General features: G+C 38.2%; 2 protein-coding genes across 2 annotated transcripts; one reads left to right on the plus strand and one right to left on the minus strand.

Moving 5' to 3' along the window:
- The first annotated feature begins 8,852 nt into the window (after positions 1-8,852).
- LOC148691103 (uncharacterized) lies at positions 8,853-10,264 on the plus strand. The gene is made up of 2 exons (XM_088683656.1): positions 8,853-9,055; positions 9,510-10,264. Exons 1-2 carry the CDS (start codon positions 8,873-8,875, stop codon positions 10,191-10,193), a joined length of 867 nt encoding a protein of 288 aa, XP_088539782.1. The 5' UTR covers positions 8,853-8,872; the 3' UTR covers positions 10,194-10,264.
- Positions 10,265-24,058: 13,794 nt separating this feature from the next.
- Positions 24,059-24,490, minus strand: LOC148691104 (uncharacterized). Its single transcript, XM_088684616.1, has one exon. The coding sequence runs from the start codon at positions 24,488-24,490 to the stop codon at positions 24,059-24,061; it is 432 nt and encodes a 143-aa protein (XP_088540742.1).
- Positions 24,491-26,233: the final 1,743 nt, after the last annotated feature.

Genomic DNA, 26,233 nt, shown 5'->3' on the forward strand with positions numbered 1-26,233 from the left:
CGTCACCCTCGGGTGTTGGCCAGCACGTGCATTTCCTGGTGTTTAGGGAATATCGGAATCGAGGTGTGTCAAAGCCTCAGATCGCTTATCCTTCCATCGTTCAGTTTTCCCACAGGTGCCTGGCAAACCTTCTTTTCCTCACTGATTCGATCTCCCTCCCTCGGCATGAGGTTTAGGTCAATCTCCACCCTAGTTCTCGCAGTCTCCACCACTTCCGGACTTCCCTCCTCCACCTCCTCCAAGCTAAGTAGCACCGCATTCTTGATACCCGGCGCCACCTTTCCTCCTGGCCCAATCAATCCCTCATCAAAGGCTTTCTCCGCAGCCTTTCTCTCTTCTTCCTCCCACTTTTTCCTTGCTCGGATCTTCTCCGCTAGCATCAACCCATTACTATCAATGACATCACTAGATTTCTTCTTTATTGGCGAGCTAGCAGTATCTTCCGTTGCATCATCCCCCTCGACTCCTCGATGAGATTTGCTGCAATGGGCTTCACTCCCCGTTGTAACGCTATCAGTCTCTTTGTGTTTTTGTTTCATCTTAAAGCTCCTGCTACCTTTACTTTCCCCCGACCCCTAGACTTTACGATTAACCGGATGAAGCATATTGCCTTGCAAGTTGGACATCGCATCAAGACCTTTAAAAGCATATATGTGATCCCTATTCATCCCGTTGCCAACCCCTATACCAGCCCTCACCGTGTTATCCTTGCAAGCCCTAGTCGAGTGCCCCAAAATTCCACAGATCAGGCAGTAGTTTGGCAAGCACTCATATTTAAACTCCACCCAGACTTTCCCCTCATCAGGGAATTGTATAAACGTTGCTCGCATTAGTGGTTCCTTAACGTTAAAACAGATTTTTATCCTCATAAAGTCGCTTTTGCCTTTCTCACACCGTGTTGAAATTCTATTATGATACATAGATTGGGCAGTATAAAGAGTTCTCACTGTTCAGGACTCAAGTATTGTCCCTATTTATATATTCAAATAATACAAAGTTGAGGTAACAAAGGGATACGAACTATCAACTATGAAGCTATCCACTACCACATCTTTTAGAATCCTAACTGGATTGGAGACTGACCAACTTTTAAACTAATCACGATTATATTTTGATTAGTTTGAAAATAACCTAGATCTCCTCTTATCTAGAGTTATTTCCTAAAACAAGTAGGATTACAATTGAATTCTTCTGTCCCCGATATATATATTTGTTAGCCAATCCACACAACTATAAAACCCTAGTTTACACTTCTTTTGAATAGAGATACAACTGCTTATTTAACAGTGGCTTTTCGAGTACAGCCATGGCAGTCAAAGGGATTGAAGGGATTGAAGTCCATCACGAAAAGGATTGCTTGGACTTTTACATAGCAGCGCTTGACTACAACAACCTACGTGGCTATAAGCCTTCCCCGCCGTCGGTTCAGTATGTAGTGAAGTTTGACTAGCATGTCAACCACGCATACTTCGATGTTCATTCCTCGGCCGATATCAGAACCCATCGTCGAAACCTAATCAACCAGTATCATGAACAAGAGGAGAAACCAGTTGAATTCGATCGAATGGAATTAAAGAGCTATGACAAGGAGCTTCTTTCCGATGTAGTTTCCTCATTTGGAATCGAAAGATCAGGTGAGCATGGTGAGTTGCACAATGATATAATGGGATATGATTAGGAAGCGGGGTTGCGAAACTGAGCAACATAAGATTTCGATCGCGGATGTAGAGGTATCGGGGTTGTACGTTTATGTTGGAAAATCCCATGACATGTATCGGTGTGGGGAGTGTAAGCTGAAGAGGCGTTTGGAGGATGCAATTGAGGTGGTTAAAGAGAGAATAAAAAAGGGAGATGCAATTATGGCAAGTGAGGATGTGAAGGATGAGGAGGAGACGGGTAGCGATCCGACGAACAAAGAAAAAGAGGAAGGATATCCAACCAAAAAAGAAAAGGAAGGTAGTGCAAGAAAAAGAAGAAAAAGAAATAAGTACTACAAACCTGCTCGCAAGAGAAATATTAGGGTAAAGTGATGACGTGAAGGAGAGCTTGCTCGCATGTGTTTCAATGGCAACTTGTACTGTGCCTATCGATTGAAATCTTTGCTTAATAAATATTTTCTTGATCATAAACTACAACAAGAAGCATGTCTACCAGCAATCTAAACAATAGAGATAGTAAGAAACACCGACAAACATGTCGATTGCATGAATGCAACGTGGACAAAGTTTCGCTCATGCCCTTTTGCTTTTCAATTATATCTCTTGGTCATCTTGCTTGAACATTATGGCTTAATTTCTTGGTTGGTTGGTTTGTTCCAATAATTATGATAATATACAGTTTCTCTTTAATTAGCCCTTAGTTTAACATCATATTATATATCCAGAAACTGTGAAGTACTGTTGACCCTACTAACTACCAAGTTTACGTGGTGCGCAGGCCGAGTAACTAATGAGCTAGGCATGCCAACTTGTCGGCCGAGCTCAGTCGAGGAGTAAAATATGTTGGTGTGCGTTGGGCGTGCTGCTGACTTCTTGATCTCGCGATTGTGGTTGAGGAAGGAACACGTCTCGGCCTTCAGGTTCTAGAGCCTAAAGACAAGGCTGCTAGTTCTGCAAAGTTCAAATATCAAATTCAGCTTTCAATGTGTCGAATGTAGTAACTGTAACACCTTTTTTTGCCGAGAAGGCAAATGAGATGACCTCTACCAACAAGGACTCAAAAATCCTTGTCGACTGAGACTTGGATAAATAACCAGTTGGTCTCGAAGCAGTGATATTTATCCAAATTGAAGGTGCTCCTTGATCGGTCGATTCTACAGTTCCAATGCTGTTTATCCAAATTGAAGATGTCACTGGTTGCCTTCATATTGTTGTTTATCCAAATTGAAGATGTGTTGGTAGAAGAAAGGGGAGAAGGATAGAATCTCAAGGGTTGTTGAGAAGTTTCGCATAGAGCAAAAGTTTGTGCAGGGCAATTTGTGTGCAGGGCAATTTGTGTGTTGAATGTATGCAACCTCCTCTATTTATAGCAGCGAAACCCTTCATAGCCGGGCCACAATCATATCCGATTATAACTTCTCAAGGTCTCGGCCAATCCTATTTCCCCTACGATTTTGAACTGAACCAATTTAAAAACCAGGTTTGTAATACCCTGAAAATTTAAATATATGAATTATATATTCATAATTATGCATATGTGGAGAAAATCGAAAATAAATCGATTTATGGTTGTGGAAAAATTGAATTGGGAACTTTTAAAGTTTTGTTTCCAGGAATTATTATAATTTACGTGTGACATCCCACATCGCCCAGGGGAGTGATCCTTAAATGTATATTCCCATCCCTACTTAGCACGAGGCCTTTTGGGAGCTCACTAGCTTCGGGTTCCGTAGGAACTCCGAAGTTAAGCGAGAATGGGGCTAGAGCAATCCCATGATGGGTGACCCACTGGGAAGTTGCTCGTGAGTTCCCAAAAACAAAACCGTGAGGGAATGGTAAGCCCAAAGCGGACAATATCGTGCTACGGTGGTGGAGCGGGCCCGGGAAGTGATCCGCCCCGGGCCGGGATGTGACAATTTGGTATCAGAGCCTAACCCTGGTCGTGGTGTGCCGACGAGGACGTCGGGCCCCTAAGGGGGGTGGATTGTGACATCCCACATCGCCCATGGGAGTGATCCTTAAATGTATATTCCCATCCCTTCTTAGCACGAGGCCTTTTGGGAGCTCACTGGCTTCGGGTTCCGTAGGAACTCCGAAGTTAAGCGAGAAGGGGGCTAGAGTAATCCCATGATGGGTGACCCACTGGGAAGTTGCTCGTGAGTTCCCAAAAACAAAACCGTGAGGGAATGGTAAGCCCAAAGCGGACAATATCGTGCTACGGTGGTGGAGCAGGCCCGGGAAGTGATCCGCCCCGGGCCGGGATGTGACATTACGTATTTGTGTTATTGAGATTTTACGTTATTTTTCAAGAAATTATTTTAATTTATTTGAGTTTAGTTTTAAATTAAACTAGTTATGAAGTTTGAAGTTTGGAAATTAATTATTTAAAATCCGTAGACCTTTCGAGGTCAGAAATTATATTTTTAAATAGAGCCTGATCTCACGAACGCGTAGGCGCAAATCGTTTGTGAAACGAGAAGAGAATGCTTTCAATTATATTGTATTCTTCTCAATAAGAGGTACTTATAGGTGTACAACCCTAACATAAATGGAAAGAAAACTAATTACAAGTGATTACATGAGAATACACGGAATTACATATCAATCAGGGATCCTACCTAAAACACAAAAGTCAACAAAACAGAGTTATAACGAAGAAGTTATTAACGTTTAAAGTCGGGGATATTTTGGTAATTTTACTTTCATTTAGAAGGCTCCAAAAAATCTAGAGCAATGAGTTGTGCCATGTGTGTAGCTGTGATGAAAAAAAAAAGATGGACGACTGTGATTGATAGAAAAGAATAGAAAGGAGAAAATGAAGGAAGGAATTAAGAGAGGGGGAATAATCAGAGGGAAAAGAAATGAGGGAAATGAGAGAAAGAAAATGGGGGAAATGGATCGGGTCTGTTTCGACCCGTGTACCCCGGAGACCAAATCAGTCATTCCGGGCCCTTTTTCTGGTGAAATTTCATCGAGGGAAATATTGAGGAAACACCCCTGTTCCCTTTTCTTCCCTTTTCACCCATAAATTTAGTGACATTAACCTTGATTTCTCTTAGAGCTTGCCAACGAGTTCGTTTGGGGTGTGGTATCGATCGGTCAATTTTGCAGGTACCACCATCAAGTACCACCATCAATCAACTTGTTTTGGTCCCAGGAACAAACCACAAACATAATTTGGGGCGACGGAACACTGGAAATATCGAATTGACGTAGAACCATTACTAGGATTCTGACGGATTTTAGTGGAATTGAGGCTTTTCAGGCCAAATTGGACTTGGAAGCAGGTATGAAAATTGTTCCCCTCACTGAAATTAATTATTTAAAATCCGTAGACCTTTCGAGGTCAGAAATTATATTTTTAAATAGAGCCTGATCTCACGAACGCGTAGGCGCAAACCGTTCGTGAAACTAGAAGAGAATGCTTTCAATTATATTGTATTCTTCTCAATAAGAGGTACTTATAAGTGTACAACCCTAACATAAATGGAAAGAGAACTAATTACAAGTGATTACATAAGAATACACGAAATTACATATCAATAACGGATCCTACCTAAAACACAAAAGTCAACAAAACGGAGTTATAACAAAGAAGTTATTAACATTTAAAGTCAGGGATATTTTGGTAATTTTACTTTCATTTAGAAGGCTCTAGAAAATCTGGAGCAATGAGTTGTGCCCTGTGTGTGGCTATGATGAAAAAAAAATGATGGACGATCGTGATTGATAGAAAAGAATAGAAAGGAGAAAATGAATGAATGAATTGGGAGAGGGGGAATAATCAGAGGGAAAAGAAAGGAGGGAAACGAGAGAAAGAAAATGAAGGAAATGGATCGGGTCTGTTTTGACCCATGTACCCTGGTAACCAAATCAGTCCCTCCGGCCCTTTTTCTGGTGAAATTTCATTGGGGGAAATATTAAGGAAACACCCTTGATCCCTTTTCTTCCTTTTTCACCCATAAATTTAGTGACATTGGCCTTGATTTCTCTTAGAGCTTACCGACGGGTTCGTTTGGGGTGTGGCATCGATCGGTCAATTTTGCAGGTACTGCCATCGAGTACCACCATCAATCAACTTGTTTTGGTCCCAGGAACAAACCCCAAACATAATTTGGGGCGACGGAACACTGGAAATATTGAATTGAAGTGGAACCATTACTAGGTTTCTGACGGATTTCAGTGGAATTGAGGCTTTTCAGGCCAAATTGGACTTGGCCGCAGGTATGAAAATTGTTCCCCTCATTGAAATCTACTTTCTTGTAAAATTTAGTAATTTTTGGAAATAGTTGAGATTTTTCGGCGATTCGGCACGGCCGACCACCACTCGCAATGGCGTGTGGCCAGTGGGCTGACGTTGCCTTTTTCATGCAAATTTCAATGTTCTGACTCTATATTTAAAATACATTTAATGTGAATCAATTGTTTGGATCGAATTTGTGATTGTTAATAATTTAAATGTCGACGATAATGAGTAGAAAGTGGAATGTGAACTACGAAATGCTTGATCCCGCTCAAAGGTACGTAGGCAATCTAATAGTGTTAGATGCAACCTTAAATAACCGAGATTAATCATACGTTGGAATTTGTCTAAGAAGAGTAATTGGGAGATTAATTTACAATGTATACCTTATGTTCTTGGAAAATGAAATGGGTTATAGACTTTGTGAGTAACTCATAATTTGATAATCAAAAATTAATTTCTGTTCAGAAGTTGAGTTAGTAGAAGAAATTTTAGATTTAAAAGAAAATCTAAGCATATGCCTTGGTAATTAAGACATGTTTATGTTTAATGAGAAGGAATTAAGGAATTTTAAATAAAGAATCGTGATTTAAAATTAACTAAATAAAGCGAAGTTTATTTTGGGCCGTCACCAATATCATTTCCCGAAATTAATATTTCGGGGCGGGGCGTTACAAGGATCATCTCCTAAGTCTCAGCATCTTAAGTCTCCTCATTGCACTAGGTCTCGACTACTCCATCCTTATCTAAATCAATCCATCTTTCAATAGGATTCAGCCAATCCTGATTAGTCGGCCTACGATGACTAGACGGTCCATGATAATTCTAGAAGACTACTGGGCCGAGAACAACTCCTAGCTCAGCCCAAAATAATATTTTGGGCCCAAACAAGGACATAATATGAAAACACTCGATAAGGATATAAAATTTTGCAGGTTTGAATAATTGAGAGATAACATGAAAACACTAGATAAGGATATTCAATTTTTTTTTTTTTCGGTGACAAGGATATTCAATTTTGTTTAACATACTAAACCCAATATTTTTCAACTCGCGTAAGAAAACGAAAAAACTGACTAAACAAATAAAACCGAGCTCTAAGTAGATTGTACAAAGACTCCAAGCCCAATACAACTTAAAACTTGGCAAATAACTTACAATACAACACTAACTTCCTTTAGCGGTTATGTATTGGTGTAGTAGCTTTAGTAGGTGCAGGTGGTCGCCTCAACGGATTGGATCTAAGGCTGCGGCAAACATGCATTACTTTCTTGCTCAAAATATCATTTTGACATTCAAAGCAACCGTCTTCAACCATATGAGAAAATCACAAGCAAGAAATTAGTTACCAAATAATCAAATCAATAAATTAATGAAGGATATATAAATTAATAAAACTAAAATCACTATAAGTGGTCAGTGCTTAGAGATCTCATACTAGGAAGATAATCATTAATTACCATGAGGAAGGAGTCCACAAGTTGCTCGGCATTCCCCCATAAGAAGCAACACTAATATTGCAATGACCACCAGGTTTGCTGAAGAACTATTCATCATCGAAAGCAGAAACAATAACTTCGACAATCCTATCACCATAATATGAATGATGATAAGATCTATAGACTTTTAACTTGCAGGGATTCGGAAAAGAATTACATGCTTTGAACTTTCAAAAGGTTGACCCCTAAGTCTTCCATTCTTTTCGTCCCAGAATTACATGTTTTGAACTTTCAAAAGGTTGACCCCTAAGTCTTCCATTCTTTTCGTCCCATACTTACGTAGCTTTCATTTATTCTCTGCCATACAAGATATTCTTTGGCGGGATGGGGCCTAACGCCTAGACAGTTAGGCTAGGGTCTAGGCAGACTAGACGGATTTAAGTAAATTTATTATATTTTGTATAAATAAGTGTACTTATACTTAAAAAAAACATACATAATTGTATTGAGATACATAAATTGCAAAATAAAATGACATATAGATTATAAAGTATTATACCATATTGAAAACACGGGAAACAAGTATATAATGAGCGTTCATCCAAGTATTTAATAGTCTTTTACATTTTCTTGAAAAATTAAAGTGCAAAATGAAAGTTATCGATTTTCTGTCTAAGTGAGAGTCGCGACCTAAGAGCAAGCCCAGCGTGGCTTTTTGCTCGGGGGAAGGTGGACAGAACAAGGGCTCGAGGGCCAGGGGATCAGCTCCAGCGTGGGCTAGCCCGACCGAAGGTGGAGGCCTGAGCTTCGGGCCCGTGGAGGATTGCCAGCCCGAGAGCCTAAGGGTCATGTGACGTCAGCGCAGACGTCAGGCAATATTAAATTTTTTTTGTGTCAGGCGCGTGCACCCCACTCGCGCGTGGGGGCGCGTCGTCGACACAAAATCAGAAGAAAAAAAAAAGTTTGTCAGTTACCGTTGGGAAGCCATGTGGCTTCCCACGGTCCGTTAGATCTCAACAGTAAAAAAAAAAAAAAAAAGTCAGATTTAATATCCACCGTTCGATCTGAGATCAACGGTGGATATTAAAATGCTTTATAAATAAAAAAAATAAAAGAAAAAATAGTTTTAAAATTAAGAAAAGTTACCGTTGTGACACGTGGCACAATCTGGAGTGTTGGAATTCAAATTTTTTTATATCCAACGGCAGAGATTAATTAATTGAATAAAAATTTAAAAAAAATTGTAAAAAATTCAAAAAAATTAAAAAAAAAATCTGAAAAATCTGAAAAAAATTGTAAAAAAAATTGTTTTTACTTTTCTATAAATACCTTCTCATTATCATCTACCTTACACAACAATTTCATATTTTCTCAACTACTTTCAATCACATTCCTTTTTGTCTCAAAGTTTGAATCCATTTTTTTTCAACAAAATGACCACTGGTGCAGGTACGAATTGATCGCTTATTGAAGATGTTGTGTTGTGTACTACCTGGGTTGAAGTTACTCATAGTTCGCTTACGGGTAATGAGATGCAGTTGCGAGAGATGTGGAGTCTTATTCATACCAATTTTCTTGAGAAAATTGGTGGAAAAAGAACCAAAGAATCGATGTCCAGTCGTTGGAAATTACTTAGCCAATCGTTTAGTACGTGGAGAGACGCCTTGGCACAAGCTAGTAGTAATATTCGAAGTGGGGAAAATTACTCGGATCAGGTAACAATATATTATTTATTTGATACCCAAATTTACATTATAATTATTTGTTTGTATTATTTATTTGTTACCTACATAATTTATTATTTATTGTTTGTATTATTTATTTGTTACGTACAAAATTTATTATTTATTGTTTGTATTATTTATTTGTTACCGTCATAATTTATTATTTATTGTTTGTATTATTTATTTGTTATTTATTATTTATTATTTGTATTATTTATTTGTTACCTACATAATTTATTATTTATTGTTTGTATTATTTATTTGTTACCTACATAATTTATTATTTATTGTTTGTATTATTTATTTGTTACCTACATAATTTATTATTTATTGTTTGTATTATTTATTTGTTACCTACTTACATTATAATTATGTTGTTTGTATTATTTATTTGTTACTTATTTTCATTATAATTATTTATTTGTTACTTATTTTTATTGTGTAGGAACTTCAAGCACAAGCTTGGTACGCTGCCAAAACCAAAAGCAAAAATAAATCATTCAACCGGTGGGAATGTTGGAATATTGTCAAAGATTGTCCTAAATTTAGAGTTGTGTCAGTCGGTCCAGAAGTGCACATGAACAACACCCCTCTACACTCTACACCCGATCATGTTCATGAAGATGATGCAGAAGAAGTGCCCGAAACGCCCCTCCCTGAACAAGCGTCGGGTTCGACCCGTTATCCAATTAGGCCTCAAGGTAAGAAGGCTTCAAAGAGAAAAGGGAGTGCTTCCAAGAATGATTATGCAAAGTTCATGGAAGAACTTACTCGCCAAGGTGAATTGACTTTGGCGAGGGAATTGGCAAAATATGAGGCTGATAAGGCTAGAGAGGAAGCAAAAGCAGCAGCTGTTGAGAGAGAATTTCATGCTAATGAGAGAGAAAGAGAGCTACTTAGGCAAGAAAGGGAACATGTTAGAGAAGAAAGACGGGTTCAACGAGATCGTGAGATTATGAACATGTCTTTAGAAGGGAAGTCTCCAAATTCTAAATTTTTTTGGAAGTCAGAGAAAGCGGACGTGGTGCGAAGGAGGCGTGCAAGAGAAACGATAGCAAGCCAAGGTGGTTCTAGCACCGCAAGAGAAGATCATCCTAGCACCACAAATTGGTTAAGTGATGATGAATAGAGTACTTTTTGTAATCGGAACCCATAATTTTCCAATCACTTTGGGTTGTAATTTATTATTTATTGTTTGTATTATTTATGTTGTTTCAAATTTATTGAATATTTATTCAAATTAATTTGGTAAGTTATTTATACTAAGAGAATATTTATAAGAGAATATTTATTGAAATGACAAAAACACACCAAATAAAATTACATAAGCATACGGAATAATTAAAAACTCACTAAAAAAAATTACATAAACATACCAAATAATAAAACACACCAAATAAAATAACATAAACATACCAAATTCAAAAAAACACACTAAATGAACTTAATTATCTTCAGCTTGTTTCAATGCCCACTGGTGCTCTATCAAGTCAACTTGTCGGGCATTGTGCATGTCTGGCATTTGAAATGCAGTATATCGTTGAATGAGCCTTTCATTGTAACGTCCATCCCTTTGTAATGGCTCATGTTACACGGGCTCATCGGTGGCATCATGAGCACAATATATACGTGTTCTTGAATTGTTCATCGGGTCTGGCTCATATTCATCAACAGCTTCATAATCGTACTCATCTTCCACAATCATGTTGTGAAGAATGATGCACGTCATCATGATGGATCGAAGCGACTCTACATCAAACAATCTGGCAGCACCCCTGACGATCGCCCAACGAGCTTGGAGGATACCGAAACAACGCTCCACATCCTTCCTGCACCCCTCTTGACAGCTTGCAAAGTGTTTTTCCTTTGCACTCCGCGGACGTGGCACTGTTTTGACAAATGTTGACCATCGCGGGTAAATGCTGTCAGCTAGGTAGTATGGCCCGTCGTACATACGTCCGTTGACCTCATACGTAACTTTTGGTGCCTTTCCTTGCAGGACATCGTTGAACACTAGGGATTGGGTAAAGACGTTGATGTCATTTTGAGCTCCCGGGACCCCGAAAAAGGTGTGCCAAATCCATGTATCAAAAGATGCCACCGCCTCCAGAATGATACTTTTTGCTCATTTTCTGTCCCCGTAAGCGCCTTGCCATGCACTTGGACAGTTTTTCCACGTCCAGTGCCATACAATCAATGCTTCCAATCATCCCAGGAAAGCCACGCATCTCCGCCTTCTTCAACAGCCGCTCCAAGTCCATGTGTGTAGGTTTGCGGAGGTACTCAGCGGTGTAGATAGATTCGATTGCTCCGCAAAACCTCATCAGGGACTCAAGAATGGTTGATTTCCCTATCCTCGTTATCTCATCCACTTGGTATGCAGATGCTCCATATGCAAGCATCCGCAAGGCAGCAGTAATTTTTTGCTCAGGCAGTAGACCCATAGCACCAAAAGCATCTTTCTTTTGCACAAAATAAGAATCATGATTGCACACAGCAATCATGATTTTGTTGAACAAATGTCGTTCCATTCTAAAACGACGTCTAAAGTACGTATCAGGGAATGCACTATTAGGAACAAAATAATCATCCAAGAGTTCCATACCTCGTCGTTGCCTGCTTCTATCAAGGTTTCCGGAACGGCTGGGCCTGCAGATCTGAGCCGCAGCTTGGATGACTCGACGGGAATGTGAGGTTCTGCCCATTCTTACTTCGTCATCTCTCCTTCTACGCTCCTTATCCTCTTCCCTCTCATTGTTTGCCCCCTGTTGATTGAACATTGCTTCTGATTGGTTAAACAATTATTCCTCTTCTGGATCGAATTCCCACATCATCCTTGAGGAAGAAGAAGACATTGTAAGAAAGAAGCAGAATCTATGAATAATGATATAGATTTTTGTGAAGAAGGAAGCAGAAACTATGAATAATGATAGAGATCTTGAGAAAATTGGTGTGAGATTTGTGAGGATGGATGATGGATTATATAGAAGATTCAGAAAGGATTAGGTTGTACATAATGCCACGTGGCATGCTGTCATTCGTTAAAAATTTGATGGAAATCTATCCTCAAAGATTGTGAACAGATTATGACACGTGGCATGCCGTCATTCGTTAAAAATCTGATGGAAATCTATCATCAAAGATTATGAACAGATTATGACACGTGGCGCGACGTAATTGGTTAATAATCTTATCAGAAATCCATCACCAATAATTGTATTTTCGGAAAATGACACGTGGCATAACGAGTATGATTAAAAAATTTATCGAAAATCCATCCCCAATAATTGTCTTTTCGGATTTTATGACAAGTGGCGTAACGACAACGATTAAAAATCTTATCCGAAATTACAAATAAAATTATTTTGTATTATTTAATAATACTTCGGATAATGACACGTGGCGCAACGAGAACGATTAAAAATCTTATCCGATATTACAATTAAAATTATTTTGTATTATTTTATAAATAAAAAAATACTAATATTTTATTACCTATTGCCAGGGCTATTGAAGTGTAATGGTGGAGATACAAATGCTATTGCCAGGGCTATTTACTGTTCATTAAGGGCAGTTACTGTTCATTAGGTGGATTGAATAGTGCATTGCCTGGGGAGAGGGCTCCAACGCTGGAGTTGCTCTAAATGGGTACCTAGGTGGGTTTAAGCAAGCTAGGTAGGCGCCTAGGCAGACTCCTAAGCAGGTCTAGGCGCACTTACTTAATTTTCGAATGCCTAGGGACTAATTGGGATGGTGATCAACCCCCTAGGATGGGTCGTAGGCGGTGCTAAGCGGAGATTTTTAGAATAGTGATTTTAACATATTCGGAATGTTAAAAAAAAATGAGAGAAAAATCTTGAGATTAATCCACAATCAAGAATCTGAAAAAATAATAATCCTTATAAAGGCCATATACCATAGTTGACCAGCCAAAAGTTTAAGTGAAGTGATTGATATCAATTTATTCATTGTTGATACTATATTTTCAAATGGAAATTAAGTATTCTCACCAGTGGTAGTCTCTATTTCCACGAAAGACAATGCTAGCAAAAGTACTCGTAGATACAATGGATGTGATAAATTTTTAAGTCTGGCATGATCCGACATTAACATCATCGAGATTGTCTTTAATTTGATTATTTATTATTACGTGTAAAATTAAATTTTTAGTGTATAGTAAGCGTGAACCTCCCACATTGATCATTTTATAGCCTTTCAATGGTTCGGGGGATGAAGAATTTTATGTTCTTGAATAATTGGTTTAGATTATTTAATGGTATATTTTTTTTTGTCTTCCACACATTTTCGGTAGTTTTGTCCATTAATCTTTTTAAAAATATTTTGTATGATCTGACGATCGAAAATTAAGAAGAGCATGTGAGAGACCCTTATTCAAAAGGTTGACGAATTTTGGGCTAAAAGTGGTTAACAAATTTGGCTTCAACTTAGGCATTTTAGTCCCATAACTTTCATTCTGTAACCCTCAATAAGCGTTTGCACACCTAAAAGTTATCCTAAAAGAGAGTCTATTGTGAATTTATTTCATATTATATCTTGGATTGTGTATTTACAATATCAAACATAGATCACTTTAGAATATCCGCCACCCAAATCAAATCACTTAAAAAACACATCAAGAAATAATAGTACTAGTGCATAATAAAATGACATATTGATTATAAAGTATTAGCCATCGACCGAGTTTGAATCCACACCGTCATATAATGGCTTAATTCGTTTCCACTAAGCCACTTGCCAATGAAAAATCCATTAATTTATAAATACATTTAAATACCTTAAAATCTCAATTAAATACAGCCATCAAAATTTATGGAGTTCTTGTGCATTTAGCCACCTATATAAAGGACGAGGATCCTCTATGGATCTTTTTTGTAAGGATCTGAGAATCAATTAATCTTGTTCGTTTATCGTACATTGTGCAGTTAGTTTTTGTTAAGTAATATTTATATTTATTTTAAATAAAAAAATTAAAATGATTTCTAATCACATGATGTACGATGAACGGACTTTATTGATTGATTATTTAGATCTCCACAAAGAGAATTCGATGAATATCCTATTACCTATATAAATTCGAGTAACAGTATCAAGAGGTTGACTTCAACGTACTGGCATTTGCAGAAGAATTACCTACAATCCTGTTTTTGTTTGGACTTTCAAATGGTTGAGTTCAAAGTCTTCCGCCTTTGGAACACGGATTCTTTAGCCCAATGTTCAGTCCATTCATTTTCTACCATATACCCCTCAATTCGGTTCAAAAGTCTTTCACCTTTGGAACACGGATTCTCTTAGCCCAATATTCATTCCATTCATTTTCTACCATATACCCCTCCATTTGGTTCAAAAGTCTTCCACCTTTGGAACACGGTTTTTGTTTGGACTTTCAAATGGTTGAGTTCAAAGTCTTCCACCTTTGGAACACGGATTCTTTAGCCCAATGTTTATTCCATTCATTTTCTACCATATACCCTTCAATTTGGTTCAAAAGTGTTCCAACTTTGGAACACGGATTCTCTTAGCCCAATATTCATTCCATTCATTTTCTACCATATACCCCTCAATTTGGTTCACGGATTCTCTTAGCCCAATATTCATTCCATTCATTTTCTACCATATACCCCTCAATTTGGTTCAATCACCAGTGCGCCGGCCGATGTTCGAATTCACTTGTCACAAGTCTCATAAAATAGGAGAGACATCTTAATTTGGACGAATAAGTAACCATCACTTCATTAGGTGACTCATTTTAAATTTCTTCAGACTAGGGGTCGATTTGGAATTGTTGTGCTTTTTTGAAAAATTGTTTTTTACTGTGCTTTTTTGAATAATCAGCCGTGAAATAAAGCAGATGAGTGTTTGGTTAACTGTATTTTAAAAAAGCTTTTCTGACTTCCACTATTTTAGCGAGTCGGCGCGTTCCTTTAATTATATAAAACGAATTTGAATTACATTATTACTAGCCCATTGTGAGACTAAGCTCATCTTCATCTCCCTTAGTGTAAATAATATTGTTTGTTTAAAAAAAAAAAAAAACTAATTTAGCTTCAATTTAGACTTTTATTTTGTTTATTTTTTAGGGGACTTGTGAGTCTGTGACAAGTTAGTTGCCACAACGCATATTGGTGATTGCACTAAATTGAAGGAGCATAATAAGTGAGATTCTTTTTATGAAATCAAGTTTTAGTCTGAGTGACATTAAATTTTTAAAGAATTAAAATGTACACTACCGTCAATGAACGTATGAAAGAATATGGTATTAGAATAAATGAAAGCTAAATCTGGGACGAAAAGAATGGAAAACTTAGAGGTCAACCTTTTGAAAGCTAACAGCAAGTAATTCTCTTCCGAACCCCCGCAAGTTAAAGTCTATAAATATCATCGTTATTAACGTTGCAGTGACAGAATTTTCGAAGTTATTGTTTCTGCTTCCAATGATGAATGGTTCTTCAGCAAACCTGGTGGTCATTGCAACATTAGTGTTGCTTTTTATGGGGGAAAGCCTAGCAACTTGTGGACTTCTTCCTCACGGTAATTAATAATTACCTTCCTTATTTTTGAGATCTCTAAGTACTGTAAACTTTAATTGACTTTAGTTTAATTAAATTTAAATATCCTTCACCAAATTATTGCCTTGATTTTATTTGGTACCTAATTTCTTGCTTGTGATTTGCTCATATGGTTGAAGACGGTTGCTTTGAATGTCAAAGTGATATTTTGAGCAACATAGTAAAACCCGTTCGCCGCAGCCTTAGGCCAGTGAATGGGTTGACGCCATCTCCACCTGATAGAAATCCAAGACCAAGAAATGGGCCATTAGTGTAGTGTTGTAAGTTATTGGCCTAGTTTTACATTGTATTGGACTTGGGAGTCTTTGTACAAGCTACTTAGAGCTGGGTTTTATTTTTTAATTTAGTCAGTTTTTTCGTTTTCCTACGGGAGCTGAAAAAAATTGGGTTTCTTATGTTAAACAAAATTGAATATCCTTATTCAATGTTTTCGTGTTATCTCTCAATTATTCAAACCTGCAAAATTGGATATCCATATCAAGTGTTTTCATATTATGTACTTCACAGTTTTTGAACGTTTTGAATAAATAATATCAAGTTAAACTAAGAGCTAAAAGAAAAACTGTATATTATCAGAATTAATGGAACAAACCAACCAACCAACCAAGAAATTAAGAACACAAAATTAAGCCATAATATTCAAGCAAAATGACCAATATATATAATTGAAAAGCAAAAGGGCATGAAAATACAAGACTCAATAGACATGTTTATCAGTCTCTTACTTTCTCTGTTGTTTAGATTTGTCTAGATTTGTCGTAGACACACTTCTTCTTGTAGTTTATGACAAAAAAGAAAAAAATTGTATTAAGCAGAGATTTCAATCGATAGGCACACTAAACACTTAACATTGAAACACGTGCGCAAGCTCTCCTTCACATCATCACTTTACCCTAATATTTCTCTTGCGAGCAGGTTTGTAGTAATTATTTCTTCTTCTTTTTCTCGCTCTACCTTCCTTTTCTTTTTTGGTCGGATCTCCTCCGTCTTTTTCTTTGTTCGTCGGATTGATACCCTCCTCCTCCTCCTTCACATCATCACACGCCCTAATTACATCTCTCTTCCTTATTCTCTCTTTAACCACCTCTATTGCTTCCTCCAAACGCCTCTTCAGCTTACACTCCCCACACCGATACATGTCATGGGATTTTCCTACATAAACGTACAACCCCGATACCTCTACATCCTTGATCCAAATCTTATGTTGCTCAGTTTCGCAACCCCGCTTCATAATCATATCCATTATATCATTGTGAAACTCACCATGCTCACCTGATCTTTCGATTCCAAATGACAAAACCGCATCCGAAAGAAGCTCCTCGTCAGAGCTCTTTAATTCCGTTCGGTCAAATTTGACTGCTTTCTCCTCTTGTTCATGATACTGGTCGATTAGGGTTCGACGACGGGTTCCAATATCGGCCGAGGAATGAACGTCGAAGTATGCGTGGTTGACATGGTAGTCAAACTTCACTACATACTGAACCGACGGCGAGGAAGGCTCCTAGCCACCTACGTTGTTGTAGTCAAGCGGTGTAATGTAAAAGTCCAAGCGATACTTTTCGTGATGGACTTCAATCCCTTCAATCCCTTTGACTGCCATGGCTGTAATGTTAAATGAGCAATTGTATCTCTATTCAGAAGAATTGTGTAAACTAGGGTTTTATAGTTGTGTGGATCGGCTAACAAATATATATCGGGGACGGAAGAATTCAATTGTAATCCTACTTGTTTTAGGAAATAACTCCAGATAAGAGGGGATCTAGGTTATTTTCAAACTAATCAAAATACCATCCTAATTAGTTTAAAAGTTGTTCAGTCTCCAATCTAGTTTAGGATTCTAAAAGATGTGGTAGTGGACAGCTTCATAGTTGATAGTTCATATCCCTTTGTTACTTCAATTTTGTATTATAAGAATATATAAATGGTGAACTCTTAGCTTTAATTAATTAATTAGCTTTTCGTCATGCGTGTGAAAGATTTTTTTTTAATCACGAGCGACTTACAAACACGAATGCTAACTGCAATTTATAAATTTAAAATTACGCACACTAGGTTTGACGTAACTTACAAATTTTATTTCATTTTAGACATTTTTAGTAAACAATTTTTTTGTTGGACTTAGGTGCACATTAATTTGGGCCCAATAGAGGGGAGAAGATGAATTACGTACGGTCGTGAAAATTTTCAGATAGCTGACATCGCAGCTGCGATGTAGTAGTTTTAAAATGACATTGCAATGATTTGGTCAATCCTCAGTTTCAAACAATTCGTAGCGGGCTTTAAAGCACATTTTATTGGAAGCAAGAATTAAAAATCCCATAAAAGTTCCAAGTCATTTGCTGTAAATTTCCCTACTAATCTTCATTTTTTGAACAATTTCAACGTTTCTAAAAAGCACTTAACTTAATTGAAGGGGTAGAAGCAGAAACATAGAAAATCCGTGGATTAATTTCAACTTACTTAAGGTTGAAATCAACCCTTGAACAGTTGCGAGTTGTTAATAACGTGGAAATGGAGTTCAAATGAATATTTTATGGGATGGAACAACTTGACAACTCTGAATTTCCTTTTGCTATTGTGGCTGTTGTGGAGAAATTTGAAAGGTCATTCAAAAGATTGTGAAAAATGAAAAAAAAAAAAAAAAAACCATGTGTTTTTATTTTTTATTTTTTATTTTCTTTTTGAGAAGAGGAGAATGATGCAATGCATTGGGAATAAATATATTTGAAGCTTTCATGACTTCTCGTTTTTGCCATCTTCTCTTATTAATGGGGTTGCCTGGTAACTATAATATTTCTTCTCTTTATAATTAGATATATTCTATCTATATAGCTCATGTCCCTATTTAAAGGGCTCTAAACCAAAAAGAGAGTGAGTTTTCTCCTCCTTAAGTCAAATGTTAGGCTTAATCGTGTTAAGCAAATTCACGAATAGGGACGTGAGTAATTTCGTTGCCCGTCCTTTGTTTTTTATTGCGTCACCGAACTTCCATATGATGATCCTAATTCTCCAGATTATGAGTAATGTTACATGGACCATATCTCAATCAAATGGAAAAGTTATACTTATATGTGATATTGATGAGAAATTCAGGTACGCGTAGAAGTTTAGTTATTGTTTGCTTTTATGTAGTTTACCAAAATCAAAGGGTGGTTATGCACCTCCACTACCAATTATATGACGATGGATGGCTCTACCTATGTTGATTTATATATAGTCCATGGATGTTGATGACTTCTAGGGAAGTTATAGTACATGTTTCAACTAGCTTGTTTCCACATTTGCAGGTCCGTTTGGCTTTGAGTTCTTTCTACAAGCTACTAACTACTCAAAAGTAACTGTGTTCAAGAATATTTTCAGTATATAGTAAATTAATCGGTGCAATTTTCACACACGTACGTAACTCGTATCGAATTTCCTGAGCAACAGGGGAGGGAAGACCAGGACATCATGGTTTACTGTGGCAAAATATGTAACCATCTATACTCATATCCGTTGTAAACTACGAGTATATGTTTTTATTATGCTAGCATTGTTTTGTTGGAAATAAAGGCTAAGACAAATCAGATGTGGTACCTGTACGACATATTAACAATATATTAGGATCACAGATGAATAAACTAAGAATATAAAATAAAAAATAAAAAAAAACTTATCTCTTGAATTCTAAGACATTGTTGGTATTGATCTCAGGATTGTCCTCTACTCTCTACAATTAAATGCTCTTACTAGTTAATATGGTTTAGCATTGGAATTAGGGATTGTTGTAAATTGAGAGTTTCGATATTCACTCAAATTGTAATGGTACAAGTGACCTAGACAGAATATATGTACAAGAGTAAAAAGGAACCGAAACCTATGGCTCCTTAATTTACTCCTAGACCTAAACAGCTAGATACAATCCCTTGAAATAAGGGCAACAGATAACAAGAAGAATCCCTACAAGCTAAAAAGGAGGACGCCATGCCCTGAACACTGATGCCATGCTGCACAGTGCACAGTGGGTGGATACAAGCCTTAACTTTAGGTGACGTTTTTCTTCCGATACTCCCCCTCAAACTGAATCAAAGGGATTGATTGATCCAAGCTTGAACAATATGTGTTGAAATGCAGTGAAAGACAGCCCTTTGGTAAAAATATCCGCAAGCTGATCATGGCTTCATGTGTAGTATGTGTGGATGACTTTGGACTGAACTTGTGTGCGAACATAATGACAGTCAACCTCTTTATGTTTCATGCGTTCGTGAAAAACTAGATTTGATGCAATGTGCATCGCGGCCTAATTATCACAGTACATAGGCATTGGTTGACAATGGGAGAAGCCTAAATCCAGGAGAAGACCCTTGAGCCAAATAAGTTCGCAGGCTGTAGAGGCCATGGCGCGATACTCAGCCTCGGCGCTGGACCTTGCAACAACGCTTTGCTTCTTGCTTATCCAGGTTACCAAATTACCTCCCACAAAGGTGCGGAAACCAGTGGTGGATTTACGATCAGTGGAGTTGCCTGCCCAATCAGCATCGGTATATCTAGAAATATGTGTATATCCATGATTTCTCATAAATATTCCGCGTCCAACAGAGCCCTTTAAATAATGAAGGATGCGATGAACAATTTTGAGATGAACCATGGTTGGAGAATGCATGAATTGGCTAACAATACTCATGACATGAGAGATGTCAGGACGTGTAATGGTCAGGTAGATGAGTTTGCCAACCATTCTCTGATAGTAGCTCAGATTAGTAACTTGATCACCATAAGGTTCTAGCTTGAGATTGGTATCCAAAGGTGTTCGAGCTAGCTTACAATCTGTCATTTCACCTTCTTGAAGAAGATCAAGAACATATTTGTGCTGATTGAGGAAGAAACCTTTACGAGAGTGTGCCATTTCAATTCCCAAAAAATATTTGAGATTGCCAAGATCTTTAATGGCAAATTTGTTGCTGAGATATTTTTTGAGGGAGGTGATCTCTGACATGTTATCACCTGTCACAATGAGATCATCCACATATATAAACACCACAAATTTTCCCACTAAGCTAGTTCGAACAAACATTGAGGAATCAACATGACTCCTACGAAACCCAACTTGTTGAAGAACAAAACTAAGCTTAACGTACCAAGCTCGAGGAGACTGTTTTAGGCCATAGATTGCTTTGTGAAGTTTGCACACCAAATTTGTGTCATTGGATTGAGAATAACCTGGAAGGAGTTTCATATAAACCTCTTCTTCAAGATCACCATGCAAGAAGGCATTCTTGACGTCCATTTGAAAAAGAGGCCATGCATGATTAATGGCAACTGACAACAACACCCTAACTGTGTTCATTTTTGCAACCGGAGCAAATGTCTCCTTATAATCTACACCATAAGTTTGAGTGAACCCACGAGCCACCAAGCGTGCTTTGTGTCTCTCAATGGTGCCATCTAAATTAAACTTGGTCTTGTAGACCCAAAGGCTTCCCACTGCTTTCTTATCCTTGGGAAGCTTGACAACCGTCCACGTGCTATTCTCATGGAGAGCTTGAAGTTCGTCGGCCATGGCTTTTCTCCACTTAATATGGAGATTAGCCTCTAGAAAAGTTTGTGGCTCACGGGCCCCAGTGATAGTACTTAAAAATGCAGCATAAGTAGGTGAGAATTGATTATAATCAATGACATTTGTCAAGGGATACTTGGTTGTATAGGTTACATAATCAAGTAACCTAGGTGGCGGGTGCCTTTCTCGAGCAAGATTGCGACGGACAACCTGGGGTTGATCTAAGGAATGAACTATTGAAGAAGCCTTAGGATTTGAACTGGTAGTACTAATAGGAGTGGCGGGAACCTCAAGTGTTTCTTGTGCATTGGTGACATCTTGCATTTGTTGGGATATTGGCAATGCATGAGCACTAGGAAAAAAAGTTGGCTCATAACAACCAGAGTATGACATACGAAAAAGGTCACGTAGGTGTTCCCCCTGCCAAGAATAGTTTATAGGTCGTGAGAAATAGGGAGTGCCTTCATCAAACTTGACATCCCTTGAAACCACCAATTTTTGAGTTGTGAGGTTGTAGCATCGATAACAACCAAAGTATGACATACGAAAAAGGTCACGTAGGTGTTCCCCCTGCCAAGAATAGTTTATAGGTCGTGAGAAATAGGGAGTGCCTTCATCAAACTTGACATCCCTTGAAACCACCAATTTTTGAGTTGTGAGGTTGTAGTTTATAGGTCGTGAGAAATAGGGAGTGCCTTCATCAAACTTGACATCCCTTGAAACCACCAATTTTTGAGTTGTGAGGTTGTAGCATCGATAACAACCAAAGTATGACATACGAAAAAGGTCACGTAGGTGTTCCCCCTGCCAAGAATAGTTTATAGGTCGTGAGAAATAGGGAGTGCCTTCATCAAACTTGACATCCCTTGAAACCACCAATTTTTTAGTTGTGAGGTTGTAGCATCGATACCCCTTCTGAGTGGATGAATAGCCTAGAAACACACATTTTGCAGCTCTGGGATCTAATTTGTCACGGATGAGAGCTTGAATATGAACAAAGCATGTACACCCAAAAACCCTCAAATGCTCCAAATTGATTTTTCTTCCTTTCAAGACTTCGTAGGGTGATTTGAAGTCCAAAACTTTACTAAGTAATCTATTAATAAGATAAGTGGCTGTGAGCACTCCTTGGGACCAAAACTTCTTTGGGATATTCATATTGAACATAAGTGCTCTAGTTTTCTCAAGAAGATCCCTATTCTTCCTTTCAGCTATCCCATTTTGTTGGGGTGTTCCAACACAACTTGTTTGGTGTAGAATGCCATGCTTGCTGAAGTATTGTGACATGTTATGGGACATATACTCGGTGCCGTTGTCTGATGTTAAAACATGAATGTGTGAAGAAAATTAAGTGGTGACAAATTTATGAAAGTCTTTAAAAACATTCACAACTGCACTTTTAAGTTTCAAAAGATACAACCAAGTGATCCTTGTGAAATCATCCACAAAGGTTACAAAATATTTGTATCCATCAAAGGATTCCAAAATGGGTCCTCAAATATCAGAATGCAGGATTTCAAAAGGATTACTAGCTCTTGACATAGAGGAAGAAAATGGTAACCTAGCAAACTTAGACAAGTGACAAACATCACAAAGGTTTGTAATTTTACATAGGTTTGGGAACAAAGTGGACAAAACTCTTCCAGAGGGATGCGCTAGTCGCTGGTGCCAAAGTTGTTGTTCTTGTGCTATACTTGAATTAACTTGAAAAACTTTGGGAACTTGGGTGTCTTTGGGTAAATAGTAGAGACCATTTAAAAAGAAACCCTTACCAATCGTCTTCTTGGTGGCTAGATCCTGAAAAATAACATTGTGATGAGAGAAGATAGCAAGACACTTTAGTGAATTTTGTGATTTTTCCAACAGATAAAAGTTGAAAGGGAAAGGAAGGGACGTAAAGAGCATCAGACTCTAGGTTGTTAGAGATCAAATTCACTTTTCCCTTTCCTAGAACTGAAGCACCCTTGCTATTGGCAACAGATACATGAGAAGGACTTGGCAGTTTTTGAAAATCATGCAAGGTTGTAAATTTATTTGTCATATGATCAGTGGCACCTAAATCTATAATCCAATAATCATGCATACTACCAACTTTGAGAGCAGTTGAAAATGAGTTCAAGATACCTGAGATGTCTCTTGATGGTATGCGTTCATTTTCAGCCAAAAAACCTGCAAATTGTCCGAGTAGTGCGGTCTGATTGTTGTCACCATGGTTGATTGTCCCTTCATAGTCACTACTTCATTGTTTCTTGTGAAGAAAGGCTGAAAATTCATTGATTAATGCAGTTAGATTGGAAGTGAAGCTTGATATCCCATCTGTAGATGAGGAGACTGCATGATCTTCATGGTTTGCATGATCTGCATGGCTTGCATGGTTGGCTTTAAAAGGAGAATGATTGGATTTGAAAAGAGAATTGTGAGAGAATTTTGAGGGGCCTTTCTGATCTCTTGGCAACTTTGGTCTTAATTCCAGATGTAGAATCCAACACCAGCCCTTTGAATGTCTACCCATATTACAATAGCTGCACTTTAAGTCTTTTTTCCCTTGTAGCTCTTTTCCTCGACACCCTTATGATTAGAAGCATAGGCCCTCACTTCTAGCATATTAGGCTTGGCTTCTATGTTCATGACCTTTTTGCGCACCTCCTCTCGTTGAATAATAGCACAAACACTGGAGAATAAGGGCAGATCAGGATTCATTAAAATATGGCTTCGAAGAGCTTCGAACTCAGAACTTAGACTTGTCAAAAGCTGGAAAATTTTGTCTTCCTTAGCCCTCTTCATTAACACCGCAGCATCAATGGTGTGAGGATGATAAACATTCGATTCATTCCACATGGTTGTTAGCTTCCCAAGATGTTGCACGAAGGATTATCCTTCCTGCTGCAAGCCAGAAATATCTTTCTTCAGTTGGAAAACACAAGCTGAGTTGTTCTGGTTTCCATACATTTCTTTGAGATTCTTCCAAAGATGCATGGATGACTCAGCATAACTAAAAATCTCAGCAATTTTTCGCTCCATTAAGTTAAGCAGCCACGACATAACAAGTTGGTCCTTGCACAACCAAGCATCATAGCTTGAAGGAGAGATTTCAGGCATTGGAACGGTACCATTGACATAGCCGAGTTTAGACCTTCCCCCTAGAGCTAATGTAACAGCACATTCCCAAGGAAGATAATTAAACTCGTTTAAAAGCATTGAACTAAGACGTTGGTTTGGATTAACCTCAACATCAGAAAAAACTAAAGGTGGAGAAACATGGGAACTGTCTCCTTCAGTGTTTATAGAACTTTCTTCAGCCATGGTTGTGGAATGAAGAACAATTTAGAGAACTATCAGAAAGATATATAGAGACAGGCCTATTAGGGTCATTGCTCTGATACCATGTTGTAAATTGAGAGTTTCGATATTCACTCAAATCGTAATGGTACAAGTGACCTAGACAGAATATATGTACAAGAGTAAAAAGAACTGAAACCTGTGGCTCCTTAATTTACTCCTAGACCTAAACATCTAGATACAATCCCTTGAAATAAGGGCAACAGATAACAAGAAGAATCCCTACAAGCTAAAAAGAAGGACGCCATGCCCTGAACACTGATGTCATGCTGCACAGTGCACAGTAGGTGGATACAAGCCTTAACTTTAGGTGACCTTTTTCTTCCAATATGGATGAATTGTGAGACTAGCGACAATCCTTATATAATTAAAGGAACGCTCAATTAAACGAACCTGCCGAATCTTTAATATTGTGAAAGTCAGAAACACTCTTTTAAAATACAATTAACCAAACGTTCATTTAAAACTAATTATTCTTAAAGTACAGTAGAAAACAATTATTTTTTTAAATACAACAATTTCAAACTGGCCCTTAGTCTAAAAGAAATTTAAAATGAGGCACCTGATGCAAGTGATGGTTACTTCTTCGTCCAAATTAAGATGTCTCTCCTATGTTACGAGACTTGTGACAAGTGACTTCGAACACCGGCCAGCGCACTGGTGATAAAAACCAAATTGAGGGGTATACGGTAGAAAATGAATATGTAAATTACACTTTCATACCTCAGGTTTGAGGTCTATTTCAATTCCTTACAACATCTTCAAAACATTTCACTTTCATACCTTAAGTATTATTTTATTTCAAAATAATACATCCGTTACATTTTCCATCCATTGATCCGTTAAGCGCTGATGTGGCCATCACATGGCTGCCAAATGTGTGCCCCGTGGCAAAAAAAAAACACTATTTTTTAATTTTTTTTTAAAAAAACCCTAAATCTTCTAAATATATTAATTAAAAAAAAAAAAAAACTGAAGTTAACCTTCCTGTCATCCCCCCCCCCCCCAAACACCCAAAATCTACGTCGTCCTCTCAAAACCAAAAGCCCAGAATAATCCCCCCTAACCCCAAAACCAGAAACCCAGAAACAATTAACACCTCCCCCCACCCGCGACCCTCCCTGTGCACCCCACCCCCAACCCGCGACCCTCCCTCCCTTCGCACCAATCCTTTTCCCTTCTCTACACACCCCCCCCCCAACTCCTTAAATCCACATCTATTCCACAAACCCAGCAATGGCGAAACGGGATTGAAGTTAACCTTCCCGTCATCCCCCCTAATCCCTGTTGTCCTCTCAAAACCAAAAACCCAGAATAATCACCCCTCCACCCCACCCACATCTCCCCTTCCCCCCCCCCCCGGGCCGCCCATATCTCCCTCACCCTAAAACCAGAAACCTAGAAACAATTAACACCCCCCATCCGCGACCCTCCCTGCGCACCCCACCCCCAACTCGCGACCCTCCCTGCGCACCCCACCCCCAACCCGCGACCCTCCCTCCCTCCGCACCCATCCTCTTCCCTTCTCTACACACCCCTCATTCCTTAAATCCACATCCATTCCACGAACCCGGCGATTGCGAGACAGGATTTGGATTTTTTTTTTCTGGGTTGCAGGTAGGGGGATCGGAAGAAGAAGATGAAGATGGGGAAAAAAAGAGGGGGAAGACGGGTTTTTTTTTTTTTTTTCTTCTTCTTTTTCTTCTT

This window comes from Pyrus communis, chromosome 14 (genome assembly GCF_041283825.1).
Source record: "Pyrus communis isolate YQ-2024b chromosome 14, ASM4128382v1, whole genome shotgun sequence".
In the NCBI taxonomy this organism is placed as follows: domain Eukaryota; kingdom Viridiplantae; phylum Streptophyta; class Magnoliopsida; order Rosales; family Rosaceae; genus Pyrus; species Pyrus communis.